The sequence below is a fragment of the Balaenoptera acutorostrata genome, chromosome 8 (assembly GCF_949987535.1).
Source record: "Balaenoptera acutorostrata chromosome 8, mBalAcu1.1, whole genome shotgun sequence".
NCBI classification, from domain to species: domain Eukaryota; kingdom Metazoa; phylum Chordata; class Mammalia; order Artiodactyla; family Balaenopteridae; genus Balaenoptera; species Balaenoptera acutorostrata.
In genome coordinates this window covers 30,533,041-30,550,281 of record NC_080071.1, presented here as the reverse complement: position 1 = coordinate 30,550,281, position 17,241 = coordinate 30,533,041, and the positions used below count along the sequence as shown (strand labels likewise).

Sequence of the window (17,241 nt, the reverse complement as noted above, 5' to 3'; positions counted from 1 at the left end):
GAAAAATCAGAAGAACTGGTAAAGTTAGGTAGGTATGCCTTCCTTGATGCGGTATTGCTTAGAACTCTTAGGGCTTTGCTTGATGCGGTGTTTGCCCATCACTCTACATTCATAACTGCCCTGTTCCACCCATTTATCTTGCCTGCCTGATCCTTTCTAGGTGTTTAAAGGGTACAGTCCCTGGTCTACTCAGTTCTACAATTAAGTATTAATTGCATGCAAAGTAATACCTTTTCAAAGAGTTAGAATGTAAGCTCCATGAGGGAAGGAATCTGTTTTGTTCTCTGATACGTTCCAAACACAGGATAGTGGCTTCTCACACAGCGGGCATTCAAGAAATATTTTTTGAAGAATGAACAGCTTTCATGATTATATATTTTAAAAGGTCTGGATATATATCTTTGGACAGGGCTGGCCAGTTTCTATTGGGAAAGTGCAGTTCTCAGGAAGGATAGATCACAGATGCACAGGCTCCCCCCTTTCTCTCCCTGTCTTGTGTAAAGTATAAAAATAGCATCATTTAGGACCCAAGCCTCTTTGAAAACCAGTTGATTTCTCCACTAGATGAAATGCTGCCATGAGGAAACCTTCTGTTACAGGTTTATGTACTGGACTGACTGGGGCAAAGAACCTAAAATCGAGTCTGCTTGGATGGATGGGCAGCGTCGGAAAGTCCTGGTTCAGGAGGACCTCGGTTGGCCAACCGGCCTTTGTATAGATTATGTGAATGGTGACCGGATCTACTGGAGTGACCTCAAGGAGGACGTTATTGAAACCATCAAATATGATGGGACCGATAGGAGAATTGTTGCAATTGCAGGTTAGAAATTTCACTTAGAATCTCATGTATTAAATAATTAATGTATTTCCAGTCTCTGCCCATTTTCATAAGAAGGAACCCTAATCTTAGGAGATGCTTTTTATAGTTTCTTAGATAGCACTCTGCCCAGCTCCCAGCTGCTGATTTAAATGCAAATGAATCTATTAGCAATTATTAAGTCCTTTTTGTCCTTTTTGTAGAATTAAAAAAACCTGCTGTCAGCAGCAGATGTTGAAATAACCGTTTCTTGTTAGGTTGCTCTGATAGAGATGGCCATCATGTTTTCCAATGGTAATCCGTGTCTAACCACTTCTAGGTACATCAGTTTTTAATGTGCTAGATTGCTTTTTATGCACAACTGGAAACATCTAGGAGAGAAGCATTTTGTTTTCTTATCTAGACTCTACAGAACTGCAACAGTCCAGCACGTAACAGGTTTTTCTGATAAGTGGTGTCTTATGTTCACAGAAAAAAAAGATCTCTGCCATACAGATTGTTTTCTAAAAATAAAATAAAATCAGCAACTTGAAAGTGAGCGAGTCCCCTATAATTGGTGTCAGTCAGTAGGCATTGATCTATTTTAATTTCTGTCATCTTGATCTCCTGGTGCAGCACACTTTCATGGTCGTGTGTACAGAGAGTCTGCCTGAATGTTGCTGGAATTTTAAGGTGTTGCCTAAGAGATTGATCCAAGCAGTTTGACTTCTGACATAGAAGTGGGGCTCAGGTATCTTCTTTTCAGTAACCTTGTTTTGTTTTGCTTTTCCCCTGTGGGTGAACAGCAATGACCCCTTATAGTCTGGACATCTTCGAGAGCCAGTTATACTGGACATCTAAGGATAAGGGAGAAGTATGGATCCAAGATAAATTTGGGCGAGACGAGAAAGAGAAATTGCTGATAGTGAACCCTTGGCTCACGCAAGTTCGAATCTTCCATCAATGGAGATATAATCAGTCAGGTAGTCACCAACCTTATTTCAAATTAATGGCTATAGTTTTTTTAGAAAATGGTGGTGGATAATAATAGGCTGATCTCCCTGTGCCTGAAACATGTTTGTGTGTGTGTGTCTGTGTCTGTGTGTATTTTAACCGTTTTGACCAAAGAAGATAAAATTGGAGGTCGAATGAAATGATGCACACCACCAGCAGATATGGAGTAAAAATACTTCAGTCCTTGTTGCTGCTTGGAGTTGTGGGATTGTACTCTTAGGCCACAGAATCCAGTAGGTGTCAGACCCCCTGCTAAATGTGACAAGTCACGTAATAGGCTTCGTGGACATCAGAAGTCTTACCCACTCTAGCAATTGCAAGGCCAGGCTAGTCATGTCATCCTGAGCTATGCGAGCCTTAGCTTAAAGCTTAAAGGATGCGTTTCTGCATCCTCCCTTCTTTCTCATTTTCTGAGTTCTGGGTCCTGCTTCCTCAGGTTACCTGTGTTCTAATTCATCCTTCATCATTGTGTGGAGTAACGTGAAAGGGAAAGGACATTTTTTTTTCCCGTGGGCACATTTTTTTTTTTTTTAATTATTTTTATTTATTTATTTATGGCTGTGTTGGGTCTTCGTTTCTGTGCAAGGGCTTTCTCTAGTTGTGACAAGCGGGGGCCACTCTTCATTGCGGTGCATGGGCCTCTCACTATCGCGGCCTCTCTTGTTGCGGAGCACAGGCTCCAGACGCGCAGGCTCAGTAATTGTGGCTCACGGGCCCAGCCGCTCCGCGGCATGTGGGATCTTCCCAGACCAGGGCTCGAACCCGTGTGCCCTGCATTAGCAGGCAGATTCTCAACCACTGCGCCACCAGGGAAGCCCCCGTGGGCACATTTTTATTCACTGATGTCTTTAATGATTTTATTTCAGATATAGGTAATTATATATCAAAATATTCTATCAAATCTTTTTTTTGGAAATATCTTCCTTTTTTAAAATTAATTTTTATTGGAGTATGGTTGCTTTACAATGTTGTGTTAGCTTCCACTGCACAACAAAATGAATCAGCCATCCTCATACAGATATCCCCTCCCTTTTGGACTTCCTTCCCATTTAGGTTACCACAGTGTATTAGGTAGAGTTCCCTGTGCTATATAGTATGTTCCCATCAGTTGTCTATTTTATAGAGTATCAATAATGTATAGTGGGGAAAGGACATTTTTGAAGTGAGGAAAGGAAATAGACTTTTATTAAGTTCTATATGTCAGATTCTCTCTTCAGGATTAACCCAGACATCTGCTCCTTCAATTAATCTTCTCTCAAACTTATAAAGAGGTTTAATTCTCATCTCACAAATAAGGAAACTGACAATAGGAAAGATTTAGTAACTGGTGCGCCCAAGTCACACAACCAGCGGATAAGCTTTAAACCCAGAAATGGTTTTTAAACTCAATGCCATTCACCCCAAAGCTCAGCACCTTTCTGTTCTGGTCCAGCTATCAGTGTACCCAATTCCAGATTGCATTCTGTGGCTGTGTGGCCTTTGACAAGTCACCTCCCTTCTGATCCCTGCATGTGAAACAGATGTGGAGCCTGAGGTCCCCCTGAGTTCTCTGATACTCTGAGAGCCTGAATCAGTCTTGACAAATTGAAGTGCAGAACGGAGGCTCCCAGGAGATTACACTGGCGGCAAATGCCTTTTCTAGGGATTAGCCCCCTTGTGTTGCTGGTAGTGATTACCCTTCTCCAGACCTTCTCCAGAACATTCCAGATCCCACTGATACAATAGCTCTTGTGTCCTAAATGCTCCTGCAGCTCTTATGTTTGGCAGTTTCAAGGGCAGGAGGGGAGAGCCCAGTGTACCTGCGGAGCCCCCTCCAGCCCCTGTAGAGAGGACAGCCCAGGAGTCAGGCAGAGGAAGATCTGGAGACTTTCCCTGAAAAGCATCTCAGCCAGCTGATACTCTGAGCCTCCTTTGCAAAGTGTTGATTGATGAGTAGGCCAGAGACTCAGCCCAACTGTGCCAGATTATCATTTACTCTGGACCAATAGCTCTCCAATTTTAGCACGTGTCAGAAACGTCTAGAGAGCTGTTGAACACGCCTTGCTGGGTCCCACCTGAGGGGTTTCTGACTTAATATGCCTGAGGTGGCCTAAGAATTTGCATTTCTGACAAGTTCCCAGGGGATGCTGATGTTGCTGGGTCAGGAACAACATTGTGAGAATCCCTGCTCTACTCAAAGTGTGGGCCATGGACCAGGAGCATTGGTGTAATACGGGGGCTGGTTGGAAGCTCAGACTCTCAGGCCCCATCCCAGCCCTCTTGAATCTGATTCCACAGGTTATTTGTACGACATTAAAATTTGAAAGCTGTGCTCTAGAGAGCTGAAGGAATGGTCATGGGCCAGGTTTTGAGTGAGGCTTTTTACAGCCATGCCTCGTCCATGGTCACGTTTTTGCATGACAGAGAATCAGGATTATAGAATGTTAGTCTGAGAAGGAATTTAGAGACGACCTAATCCTTGGATAAATCATAATATATGCTAAGCTAGTGTTCAGAAGACTCTAGAATTACCTGAGGCGCTTTTAACGGTAATACTTGAGTTCCATCCCAGAGCGATTTAAATCTGGATTTCTGTGACAGGGCATCAATCATTGTGAATAGCTCCCAGGTGATTCTGATAATCATAGCTCTAAATTCCCTAATCTTGCAAATAATGAAACTGAAGCCCAGAAGAAAGTTCTCTGTGGAGAGCAGGGGTGGAAATCACATCCAATGTATGCTTTGGCTGGGCCACACTTTATGATCTATCCAAATTTGGGTGATGACAAGTCTTGATATAATAATGGGGTCTTACTGACCTTTTAGAAATATCTCAAATTGCTTAGTGCTGATTGGTTTTTGAGGTCATGCAGTGAACCAGACAGACACCTACCTTCCAAAGCTGCCAGAGCAACAGGGGAGATAAATGATGCCAGAAGAAAATGTGAGGTGTACAGAAGTGGGATGGAGGGCACGGGGCGGGACTGTGCCACTTTGGTGGGGTGGCAGGGGAAGGTAGTGCAAATGAGGGTGAGTTGCCAGGTGGCATGTGGCTTAAAGGTGTTGGGATGCTGCTTGGGCTCTGATGTCACCTGGCCACAACTCAGTGGATGGGCATGTCCTTGGTTGGGGTATTCGTTCCCTCCTCAGAAACTAACCACTGTTCTCTTCTGCTTTCCAGTGCCCAACCGCTGTAAAAAGGTCTGCAGCCACCTTTGCCTTCTGAGACCTGAGGGATACACCTGTGCCTGTCCCCAAGGCTCCAAATTTATAGAAGGGAGCGTCACTGAGTGTGATGCAGGTAGGGACACTGCCTGGGCAGCCATGGGGGCCTGGGAGAGCTCCTTTGCCTTCGTTAGTAGGTTCCCTTACCCGTGCTTCACCTTTTTCAGGAGCATGAAGAATCCCTGTTTATTGGTCTCTTGCAGAATAGAGTGGGGATGGCTAGAAAGAGGGATGGGAGATGTGGAAAATATGAACAGAGCTGAGTGGGACTTAAGGGGCCGAACAGATCTTGTGTTCCAATGATTTCTGAGAATTATTTGCCAAAATCTGCAGAGATTTAGATCCAGTGCCCCTAAATCGACTGTTGTGTTGCCTATAAAGACATTTTGAAGAGTGAGTTTTCTGTAAGGCCTCTTCCTCCTTTCTCCACCCCATACTGGATCCCAATCGCCCCAGAATCTATTCAGTCTTAACGAGAGCTCCTCAAGGTGGAGAGCCAGGCTCCTGAGGTGGGACGGGGGCGCTTATCCAGTACGGAGGGGAGGCCTAGAGGAGGTTCACTGGTTTTCCCACACACTCATTTCAAAGTTTGGACAATTGAAAAAGGGCCACGTTTTAAAATGTACCTTATGCTCTTGGGAGATGGAAGCTGGAAGTAAGTAAGTAAGTAAGCAGTGGTTTAATTCTCGTCCCAAATGCTATAGATGATCTATTCTTGGCAAGACCTTTCTTCAGTGACTCTTTTAAATTAAGGAGTTAATAAGCCATAGGGAGTAACTAGTTAGTGTCCCTAACTAGTATCCAATGCTTGATAAGGGTGTTAGAAAATCATCCTGCTGTTCACTAGTGGCCCATTTTATGGCTCACATCCTTGGGCCCTTCCCCCTGCTTTAGCTGATGGGGAAATGAAGAGGCGTAACCATGTTCTGCCACCAGGGGGCGCAAGCGGTTAAACAAGGCACCTCCTGTTGACTTCCCAACCAGGCTAAAAAGTTGGCAGGTTTAGAGCATGAACTCAGCAAGTAAAAACTGCCCCCTCCCCTTCCCCTATCCCCACTCTTATCCCAATGCTACTGGGGAAATATTGGCAAGATTACAATCTTCAGCAAGGGCAATTTTGAAGGTCTTAAAAAATGAGGAGATCTCCAACCAGCTGTCCATTAAGCGTCTATTTATCTGTCTACGTGTCCGTTTATTGATGAACGGATTGCTGATGCTTCGGAGCCTTTAGTGGAAGTTTCGGGGTGTGCCTAAGTTGAATTCTTGATTTCAACTGGGTTCAAAGAGAAGAATTCTGAAAACTTCAAAAGAAAATGTCAATGTCCTAAGAGATTTCCTTTACCACAGTGTCCTTTTTAACTATTAGTATATATTCTGGAGTCTAGCATCTCACCACTGTTTTGGGAGGGGGAAATGCTATAAACTGCCTTTTTTTCCCCCTACCAAATGTATGTTACTCCCCAAGACCTTATTGATAAAGAAATTCATCTGACTTAAGGGGAAGGTGACATTTAAAAGGGAGACTAATTAGCTGCCCCATCACATGGGCTCCCCACTCCAGCCCTGGGCTGAAGCAGGTTTGCATGGTAGGGGGGGGGGTCTGCTGAGTGCGACTGACTAACACCTGCGTGGCTTTCCCTTTCTGCAGCGATCGAAAGTCCTATCATCATGCCCCATCCATGCAGGTGTATGAATGGAGGAAACTGCTATTTTGACGAGAATGACCTCCCCAAATGCAAGTAAGTCTGAATGCTGTAGGTCTTGCATCTTCTGGGGGGAATTTGAGACCTCAAAGTAGCCAGAAAAACAAGTACAAGAACCTTGCCAGTTCGCTAATTTTCACATCATAACCAGCTTGCCCTCCAATGGGAGAGTCCACAGAGAACTAAGGCAGTGCTTCTCAAAGTATAATGTGCGTTAGAATCACCTGGGGCTCTGGAAAAAATGCCCATCTCATTTACAGGGATTCTGCATTTCTGACAAGCTCCCGGGAGATGCCACAGAACTGTGGGCCACGCTTTGGGGAGCAAGGAGTTAGAGGAGTGACAACCCCATTTTCCTACTCACCTCAGATTGCTAATTATAATTGGATTGTGGGAGAGCAGCTGTCAGCAGAGCTGTTACAGTGCTAGGCAGTCACGAGGAGCAGAGACTGGGCTAAAGATTTGGAGGGCAAAGAATTATCAAGAAAGCTCTTAACGTGGAGCAAGATGATATTTAATGAAAGCATGTCAAAGGAAAGAACACAATGAAGGTTTCCAGTTCCACTCTCCAAGGAGGAATTCCATAGGTTAGAGAAGACACCAGTAGGTTCATTTGTTGAGGCTGATTCTGTAGATGCCACAGGTATTCCCTCAAAAGTGAATTTCCACAGTCAGATTACAATCAGAGCCTAAGAAAGCAACAGCTTGTGAATGATTCTTCTTTTCCTTTCAGATGTCCTAGTACCTACGTGGGGGAATATTGTGAAATAGGGCTTTCAAAAGGCATTCCTCCCGGAACAAGTAAGTTTTAAGAATACGAGGGACATGGGAATGCATCATGGTAACTAAATTGAGTGTTGTCTATATTCTATTTAACTCAGTTTTTGAAGAATGAATGGTTCTAGCCCCCAGTCCCTATTGCTAAGACTACTGGCTCTTTTCCTTCTCCTCATATTCATATGTTTGCTTCCTCTTCCCTCTTTGACAGCAGCGGCCGTGCTATTGACAATCATCCTGATCATCATAATTGGAGCTTTAGCGACTTTAGGATTTTTCCACTATAGGAAAACTGGCTCCCTTTTGCCTTCTCTGCCCAAGCTGTCAAGGTCAGTTTCATTAGGTGGGATACTGATTTTAGAAGTCTGTGTGATCTGTAACCACGTAAATAACTTAGTTTTTCTTTTAAGTTAAAAAAGCATCCTAGGCTGTTCACCTATTCTGCAGAAACAAAAAATACTGTACTTAAAGCAGTCACTTCAAATCACAATGTCTTAATTGATTGCTTCTCTGAAGCCTGAGTACAAATCACATTTTAGAGTCTAAAGGGTTGTACGTTGAGGTTACACTGGCGAACAGCGTCGGCTGTTTGAGGGACCAGGCTTTCTTTCTGCAAGTGCCCAGCTGGTCCTCTCCTCGATCTCAAGCATTCGGGAATGTGCTCGAACATTTCCAGGTCACTAAGGGAATTTATTCCCATACATGATGTGTAAATTCGAAGTGGGAATCGAGCCTTTCGTTTAAGGAAGAGCTAGGAAAAGGTACAAAGAAAGAACCCTATTGCAAAAGATTGTTTTTTAAAAATAATAAGACACTGATTACTTCTTTTCAGCTTAAGCAGTCTTAGCAAATCCTCTGAAAATGGAAATGGGGTGACCTTCAGATCAGGGGATGATGTTAACATGGATATTGGAGTATCTGGTTTGGGGCCCGAGTCTGCTATTGACAGATCAATGGCGATGGTGAGTTTGGTTTCAAAGTGACTATTTGAAGGTTATCATTTTTACTGTTTTATCAAAGAAACACTTTTTATAAAGAATAAAATTCACCTAGAAAAAACTGAAATACAGTATGTCCCCTCACTATACAAAGTTAGGAAACATTAGGTTTGTTGTAGAAATGTGTCTAAAAACATTAGTAATGAAATTGAAATTAACCCCTGATCTAAGCCACACGGTTGAACTGAAATCATGAACAGTTTTAAGTTTAATTGGAGTCTTAAACAATCTATGTTTTTTGGGAAGCAGGGGAGAGGGACCATGATATTCTGTTTTTATTCGATGACTTTTTGTATGTTTAAAGGAAGAGGCAGGGAAATAACATGTTGCCTAGTCTCATATATTTTCCCACCAGTGTGTAGTGTTGGGATAAACAGTGGTTTTAGAGTCAGTGGTTGGTTCAATTCACAACTCTGCCACCTGCTAAGTATGTAATAGTAGGGATGGAGCTTGATCACTCTGTCTCCATCTGTAAAATAATCCCTCCTGTGAGGACCAAATACTTTATGAATGTACTAGTATCCACTATGAAGTCTACCATCAGTGTTGGGAAATCATTCCCAGTATTCTGCCTCCCCCCACCACCCCAGTCTTTCCTTTTTGTTCCTGTCTAAAAGTACAATATTATCCCTCCTGTCTTCTTTCCCACTCTCCCTCTTCTCTTTGCTCCTTTTCCACCCCCCCACCCTTTCCTCTATGTCCAAAGCCAATCCCCAAGTGAGTTATGTGCCTTAAGGAGCCATAGAGAACTCGGATAAGGGAAGAGGGTTTTTGTTCTCCTGCCCTGAGGAGTTAGTGCACTTACGTTACATTACATAACGATTTGCATAACGATTTGCCTCGTGGAGGCCTTGTGCCTCCGTTGGCTTTTGTTGGCGAGGTGGGGGGCAAGTTCTTTTTGGGTCAGTTTGACGTAGCACCTAGCGTACCTCCAGGTGTGAGGAGCACATCCTCCTCTGTGTAAGAATCAGATCAGCACGGTATGATCTTTATTTTTCCCTCCATCAGAGTGAACATTTTGCCATGGACCTGGGGAAGCCGCCCATAATATTTGAAAACCCGACATACACCTCCAGGGACACTGCCGTCAAAGTGGCTCAGCCAACAGCAACCCCGGTGAGAAATCACAGTCCTTGCTGTCAGGATTGGCTGTTGCTGGATCTTGTTCTTTGGAATAATGTGCCTTTAGGGTCCTCCCAACCTTCCCTCCATGGAAGGAAGCACACTGGTCGCTTCCTCAGCTTCACTCCCTGCAGTAACAGGACTGACCCAAGGACAGAAGGCCTGAAAACAATCAGAATCCTGGGTTTTGGCAACCATTCTGGGGGTGCCGACCAAGAGCCTTTTCATCCTGAGTGGTCAGAGCAAGAGGTCTGAGTGCATATTCAGAGGCTCGGCAAACACACTGTGCCCGACACACGCATACGGGCTCTCTGTAAATATCTGTGAACTGAATGAGTGGATGGTCGTCAGGTCATTATGCAGAGGTTTGGGGTACTGGGCACACTCTCTGGGTTCTGACTGGTATCACAAGGGTGTGATTTGAGGTGACCTCCCTGCTTGCCCTTGCCATACTTTTCTGGAAAGTACAAAGGTCTTCAAGGTGATAGGCAGATACATAAATTTCCTTTGATGAGGCCCTATTACTCACTCATCTTTAAGAGGAACAGGGAGATGAGATAGACGTATAGATGAAGGAACAGAACTCTTCATTAGGTCTGAATCAGTAGCCCCAGCGCCACTCCAGTGCCTGTCAACTGTTAGTTAGCCTGTCTTTCCTTTGTCAAAACAGCTAGGGCCTCGGCAAAATACAGTTTCACTGTTAACACCTAAACTTCTTTTGAACTCACAAGGTATAGTACATTTTAATGTAAGACAGAAATGTTTATTTTATGAATAGCTTTCTTAAGATCAGCAATATTTGAATCTTGAAAGCATTTTGCCTGATCCTTTAATATCCAGATAGCAAAACTTTAATCACATGATAAAATAGATTTTTGGCATTTTCCCTTGAAATAAAACGAAGCCATGTTTACCAATACATTCCCAAGTTTGAGAAGAAATAAAGTGGTGAATGTAAAAATATAGGAAAAGGGGTGAATTTCTACCCTGTAATTTATTAATTATATATCCATGGTAATTTGTGCTTTAAGAGGGAACCTCGGAATCACATGAGTGTTACAGAAAATATCTAGAGGGGTATTAATGTCATTATGCCTCTTGTTTTAAAAATTCAGCCTCCTGGGGCTTCCCTGGTGGCGCAGTGGTTGAGAATCTGCCTGCCAATGCAGGGGACATGGGTTCGAGCCCTGGTCTGGGAAGATCCCATGTGCCGCAGAGCAGCTGGGCCTGTGAGCCACAATTACTGAGCCTGCGCGTCTGGAGCCTGTGCTCCACAACAAGAGAGGCCGCGATAGTGAGAGGCCCATGCACCGCAATGAAGAGTGGCCCCCGCTTGTCACAACTAGAGAAAGCCCTTGCACAGAAACGAAGACCCAACACAGCCATAAATAAATAAATAAACAAATATTAAAAAAAAAAATTCAACCTCTTTTAAGCAGTCCTCTGAAATTAATAATTTTATTCTAAATATCCAAACGTAAAACTCTCAGTTCACCAATGCAGTTGGAAATAATTCATACTGTTCTATTAGAATTTGGCTGCCAATATACAACCAGAGTATCCTTTGTCCAAAACTATGGTCAACAGTGGGAGTAAGAGGCCCTAGAGAACACCGTAGAAGTTGCTATTACTACATGAGAGTGTGACCAGTGATGGGTGTATTTGCCTCCCAAGAGTAAGGCAACAGATAGACAACTTAGTAGTTGGTGCTCCTGATTTTGGGGAGACGAGAGTGGTGTTTATTCCTGGACCACAGGGTTGGTCTCATATAATAAAAATGGTGCCTGATCATGTTTGTGGGAGAGCAAGGTGATAAACAGAACCAGAGCTGGTAAGAAACTTTATAGCAAAAATTCTTTCAAAACTGAATAATGGCCTTCAATATGCACACAGGTAACTGAATCTGGAAATGTGTATAACGAAAACTATGGAAGTCCCATAAACCCTGCTGAATTAGCTCCAGACACAAAGCCAACTTCCCCAAGTGCTGATGAAACTCAGGTAACAGTGACTGACTACTGAAATGATATGGGATTTGGGAAGGACTTTGGAATTGCTGGGTTTATTAATCCTAGGCAAACTAGAGAGACCCTGATAGGCTCACAGAGCCCAAGATGTATAGGCAGTTAGTAAAGATAATTTTATCATAAACTGAAAAACTTTCCACTGAGTAAAGCTACATTCTAACACTGAGTTGGTAATGATGTTCCTTGTGACGTGGGAGGTAAAGCAGAAAAGAAGGGCAGCAGACTTCTGGACCCAGCCTCTTCAAATCAGAGGCGTTTAATTTGAGATAACAACTTAGTATGAATAAAGACCTCACTGTGTCAGTGATGCGTATAGAGGACCTTTTCCTTTCCCGTGCAATACAATTTTTCTACAGTGTATATCTTTGTTCCCTTAATAATGTATGTTGTTTTTGGCTCTACTCTTGTTACCAACATTCACCACTAGATGGCACTAATTTACACTCTTCATCTATCCATCTGTCCATCTTCCATCTAACCATCCAGCGAACATTACTGCCCTCAATGTGCCAGGCACAGTGTTTAATACAGAAGATTAAAAGAAACAAAGACCACTAGATGGAGCTTCTCTATCTTGTCTGCAGGCCCTTTGAAATTTGTAAACTATGTTGTCTACAGAGAGAAATTCAATAAATAAACTGGATACAAAACTTAATATTAATGGATAATATATCATTAGTTTTAACAGACACATAGGAATCTAGCTCAGATATAGCTGTTTGATTCTGGGCAACTGTTTTACCTCTGAGCACTAGAGTCTTAATGTTTCTCAATGGGGGCACTATTGGCTTATTGGGAGGGGCAGTTCTTTTTGGTACAAAACTATCCTATACATTGCAGGACATTTTAATATTCCTGGCCCCTGTCCACTAAGTGCCAGTAGTGTTTTACCCAATGCATTGTGATCCCAGAAATCGCTCCCTCCCCCGCCCCTGGCCCCCAAACATGCTCTCCCAGTTGAGAACAATAGGATCTGGAATGTCTCAGTTTTAAGGTTCTATGACTTCTGTGAAGTAATATAAAGAAACAAAAGCCCAGGGGTAGTTAGAAATCTTACCACTTTTTACAATCCCTATTCTCAAATTGCCTAATCTATAAACAAAATTGGTATCTGCAAAGTCATGTTGGATTTTCAGCACCTCACAGATTGGTTCCTGTTCTGCTTATTTGCGTCAAAATGAAAGTTGAACTAAATTGATGCTGATGAGGAGAGCTTATAACAAAGGTCACCTTGTCCACCTTTTCATATTCCATTTACTAATTCCTTCTCTCTCACACACACACACACACACACACACACACACAGATACACGAATGTTGTCTTAGAAAGGAATTTCCAGTTTCATATTTTGCATATTTCATATTTTCAAGGGACTGAATTTTTTTTCTTTAAGCTACATTGAAAAGTTTATTTCGAACACTAATTTTCCACAGACACCAGAATACTTGAATGTCACATATTTGGTTCCCCAAGTCTGACTCAACTCCACAGCAGTGCCAGATCTATTTTATATTCTCAGCATCTTTTCTCAGTCCATTTCCAGTCTAGTGATCTTCCCTAGGCAGAGTTCTCTCACAGCTGAGCAGGAAGGGAAGTGTGATGGAGATGCTGCAACCTCTGACCTGCACATCAGTCATCAGAAACACTGAGAGAGTCTTTCAAGTGAGAGCGAATGTTTACCAATTATAGTCCTTTTCTTTCTCATCTCCATCTTTGCAGTACATTGGCTCTTCTTCTTTTTTTTTTAATCAGTTGAGGCTGAGACCCTCTAAGGTCTGTCCTCCATGGTACATCCAGGGATTTTTCTATGACCTTTGCCTTCTGGGAACTGAGAGAACAGCCAGGGAGGCTTAAAGCAGTAGAAGCCATTGGTTAGGATGACCCTAGGTTGACCTTAATATGCCAGAGGGGCTCACAGGTTTCTCTTTCATCAATAAATCTGCTCAAAGGACTCAAAGAACATGAAGTCCTGTGACTTAGTCCTGTCATTTTCAAAAGTCGTGTCGACATGCACTGGATTTCCCAAGGAGACGACAATGAAAATCACCCGCACTTCTCTTGTTAGTAGTTACTCAGCTCCATGTAGCCATTCCATACCGAAGCAATGAGTTTTAGCCTTCCCTATTGAAGTGTAGGTTTCCAGAGGCCGGGCTCTGACCTGAGTGTCTCCATCTTGCCCTCGTGCCGAGTAGGTGCTCACTTAAATGTGGGTGAATGGCCTCTTCTACTTCTCCTGTATTCACATGCTCCCCACTCCTTCGCATGTTGGCCCCCTACTTTCACAGAGCAAGAGACAATCCATAAAGCACGTGGGCTACCTTAGCCCTGTGGGAAGAGGCTGTTTCCTCATCCCCTGTTCTCTTGTCTCCTTACATCTGGCCGCAGGGCCGTGGCCAGCACTGCTGCCATGGGCAGCTTTTCAGCCAGACAGGGGCCACTCATCATAGACTGGGGTGATTTCTCTTTGGGTTCTTCAGTTTTGAGACCTCCGTATCCTGGAGGCCCTGCCTACTCCTCTATCTACAATTTAGTTAAATGAGTTTGCTGTGACTGCCTTTCCTCCTCTGCAAAAGAGCATCTACCTCACAGAGTCCCTGGGAAGATTACATCAGAAACTTGTAAAGCTCTTGGAATAGTCCCCGACACACAGTAAGCACTCAATAAATGTTAGTTGTTTTTGTTGCCATTATTATTATTGATTACAGGAGGAAATGACGAAGCGAGACAGAACATGTTTGAGTTGACCAAGGATCAAGACATCGTTTTAGGAAATGAGAGTTACAATCTGGCTTGTTCCTTAAATTTTCAGGCAGCCCCTGAAGAAATCTCTTGCCTGGCTCTGTCAAAGCTTCTAGATACTCTGGGCACAGATTCTGTAAACTGTACACTTCAGATCAAGGAATTTTTTTTGAAATTATTAGATAAAAAGAGCCCAAAGAGTTTCAGTTACTGTTCAAGGCCCAGCCGAGGAAGAATTGAACAATTTACTACATGGGCCAGGTCACGTGGTCCCAGGTCCCAGATTGCTTTCTCCCTCTGTAAGAAGAAATTTTAAAACCTAAGCAGAAGGAAGAAACCCACCAAAAAATTCCATTACTGAAGGTTTTCTGTTTCCTCTTTTCACTTAGGCAACAAAGTGGAATATCTTCAAACGAAAACCGAAACAAAATGCCAACTTTGAAAATCCATTCTATTCCGAGGTAATTTTTAACAATTTTTCTCAGCCCAGGCATTCTTTCTTAGTATTAACTTGCTACATCAGGCATACACTCAGATGATTCTGAGCAAATTGGCCAAGATTTGTCTTCTTCACACAACACCGTCTCCCATCTCGTCGGGGGAATAAATGGCTGATTCCTGTTTCTTTGTGGTCTTAGATGGAGAGTGAACCAAAGGTTGGTGCTGCTGTGACCCCACCTCCATCACCTTCTCCCCCTGATAAGATTTCTTGGAAAAAAGGCCCAAGTCCAACCTACAGTGCAACAGAAGACACATTTAAAGACACCGCAAATCTCGTTAGAGAAGACTCTGAGGCATAGCGGTGCCAGCTATTTAGGGAATAATTAGAAACACACTTTTGCACATATATTTTTTACAAACAGATGAAAAAAATTAACGTTCAGTACTTTATTAAAAAAATATTTTTTCCCCTGTACTCCTGTAGTTGGAAATATTTGTGGAAACAATACCTTGTGTGTCTTTTTTATTCATCTCATATTTTTACAAATAATTATCACAATGTACTATATGTATATCTTTGCACTGAAGCTATCTGAAGGTAATGCTATAAATATATTGTATATTTGTAAATTTTGGAAAGATTATCACATCATTAAATTTGCTAATGAGAGTATCTGCTGAATTGGTTGGTGATCATTACATTAAATGATCCATTGGGACTTCCCTGGTGGCACAGTAGTTGAGAATCCGCCTGCCAATGCAGGGGACACGGGTTCGAGCCCTGGTCCGGGAAGATCCCACGTGCCGCGGAGCAACTAAGCCCGTGCGCCACAACTACTGAACCCACGTGCCTAGAGCCCGTGCTCCGCAACGGGAGAGGCCACCGCAATGAGAAACTGGTGCACTGCAATGAAGAGTAGCCCCTGCTCGCCACAACTAGAGAAAGCCCGCACACAGCAACGAAGACCCAACGCAGCCAAAAATATAAAAAGAAAATGATCCATTGAAGAAAGGAATTGACTTGGGGCCTTTAGCCATGTCAGAAGAGGAGGCACCACTCATAGTCCCTATAGAATTATCAAGGAAGGGAATCCAGGCCACTCCTGGGTCCGTTTTCACACATCAGCACTTAATGTTCAGCATTACATGTAACCTGATGAATAGCGTAATGATAGCGATGCAGATAACGCAGTAGGTAGAAAAGCAATTCAGTCCCACCCTTCTGCGTGTTTGCGTTGTCTAACCAGAACACTGTCTCCTGTGTGTTATCTTGCTCGCTGCCAAGTCAACACTTTTATTTTAATGTCTGAGAACGTCCCATGTCATTAAGTGTAAGTGTCCTGCAAAGAGTTTGTATCTAATCGCGTGAACTTTCATTTGATGGACCATAGGGTGATTGACACCCTTGCCTGGCATCTCAGGTGGTCACCTACCCTAGAAACTGGAGCTCAGGAGCTGAATTAACTGAAAGCAAATCTGTGTCTTCATAAAGGATGGTGCAAATCAAATACCGGTTAAGCAAAGCCTCAGCTGGGTTTGTGTTTTCTGTGTGTGAAAATTTCCTTATGATGACTATTTATTTCCTCAGTTGAACATGAATAGAAAGGGAAACCGTTCTTATTGAGCCTTTTTTAGGTCCTTGGCAAAATCGTACATTTTGAGGAGCCTAGCCCTCCTCTTGAATAGCGGCTGTAGTCTCCACAGCGGGAACCGTGGCAGGAATACACAGTTTCCACACTAAGTAGGTAGGATTCCTGGCTCTCTGTGCTAATGTGGCACATTTTTAAAACAACGAATGAATGAGTGTATGAACGGATGGGTGGATGGATGAAACAGGTACTACTGATGATTTTTTTCCCGAGTTCTCAAAATATATTTTGCTCATATTTTGAGTGCTTATTGTAAATTACTTTGACATGTACTTTGATTAGAAAGCAAATGGAAATGATGCTGCTGAAAAATTTCTAATAAATGTGTATTTTATCAGACTTGTTCTGTGTGCTTCATAAGCCCGGGTCATGAATCAGTTGTATTTTGCTGTGCAGAGAGCTTGGGGCTTTGAGTGCTAGACAGCTGGGGAACCAGGAATGCCCAGGGTTCAGGGAGGGGAGAAGGAGGAGGAGGAATCCACCGCTCACGCAGCCCTGACAGGCCTGGCGGGGTGAGCTCAGGAGAGTAAACTGTAGGTTTCTGGGACTTCCCTGGTGGTCCAGTGGTTGAGACTTCACCTTCCAACGCAGGAGGTGCAGGTTCGATCCCTGGTCGGGGAGCTAAGATTCCCACATGCCTCGTGGCCAAAAATTCAAAAACCATAAAACAGAAGCAATACTGTAACAAATTCAATAAAGACTTTAAAAATGGTCCACATCAAAAAAAATCTTAAAAAAAGAAAAAAAACTAGGTTTCCACCTGAACTCTG

General features: G+C 43.2%; 1 protein-coding gene across 1 annotated transcript in view; it reads left to right on the top strand.

Moving 5' to 3' along the window:
* Positions 1-16,810, top strand: part of LRP2 (LDL receptor related protein 2) — a 199,395-nt gene extending 182,585 nt beyond the window's left edge. Inside the window, exons 69-79 of the mRNA XM_007183233.2 lie at positions 600-820; positions 1,603-1,779; positions 4,971-5,090; positions 6,663-6,753; positions 7,451-7,518; positions 7,706-7,823; positions 8,327-8,456; positions 9,501-9,608; positions 11,508-11,615; positions 14,771-14,842; positions 15,020-16,810. Coding sequence (XP_007183295.1) covers positions 600-820; positions 1,603-1,779; positions 4,971-5,090; positions 6,663-6,753; positions 7,451-7,518; positions 7,706-7,823; positions 8,327-8,456; positions 9,501-9,608; positions 11,508-11,615; positions 14,771-14,842; positions 15,020-15,181 — 1,375 coding nt within the window. The 3' untranslated portion in view covers positions 15,182-16,810. The remainder of the gene's footprint in view (positions 1-599; positions 821-1,602; positions 1,780-4,970; positions 5,091-6,662; positions 6,754-7,450; positions 7,519-7,705; positions 7,824-8,326; positions 8,457-9,500; positions 9,609-11,507; positions 11,616-14,770; positions 14,843-15,019) is intronic.
* The last annotated feature ends 431 nt before the right edge of the window (positions 16,811-17,241 follow it).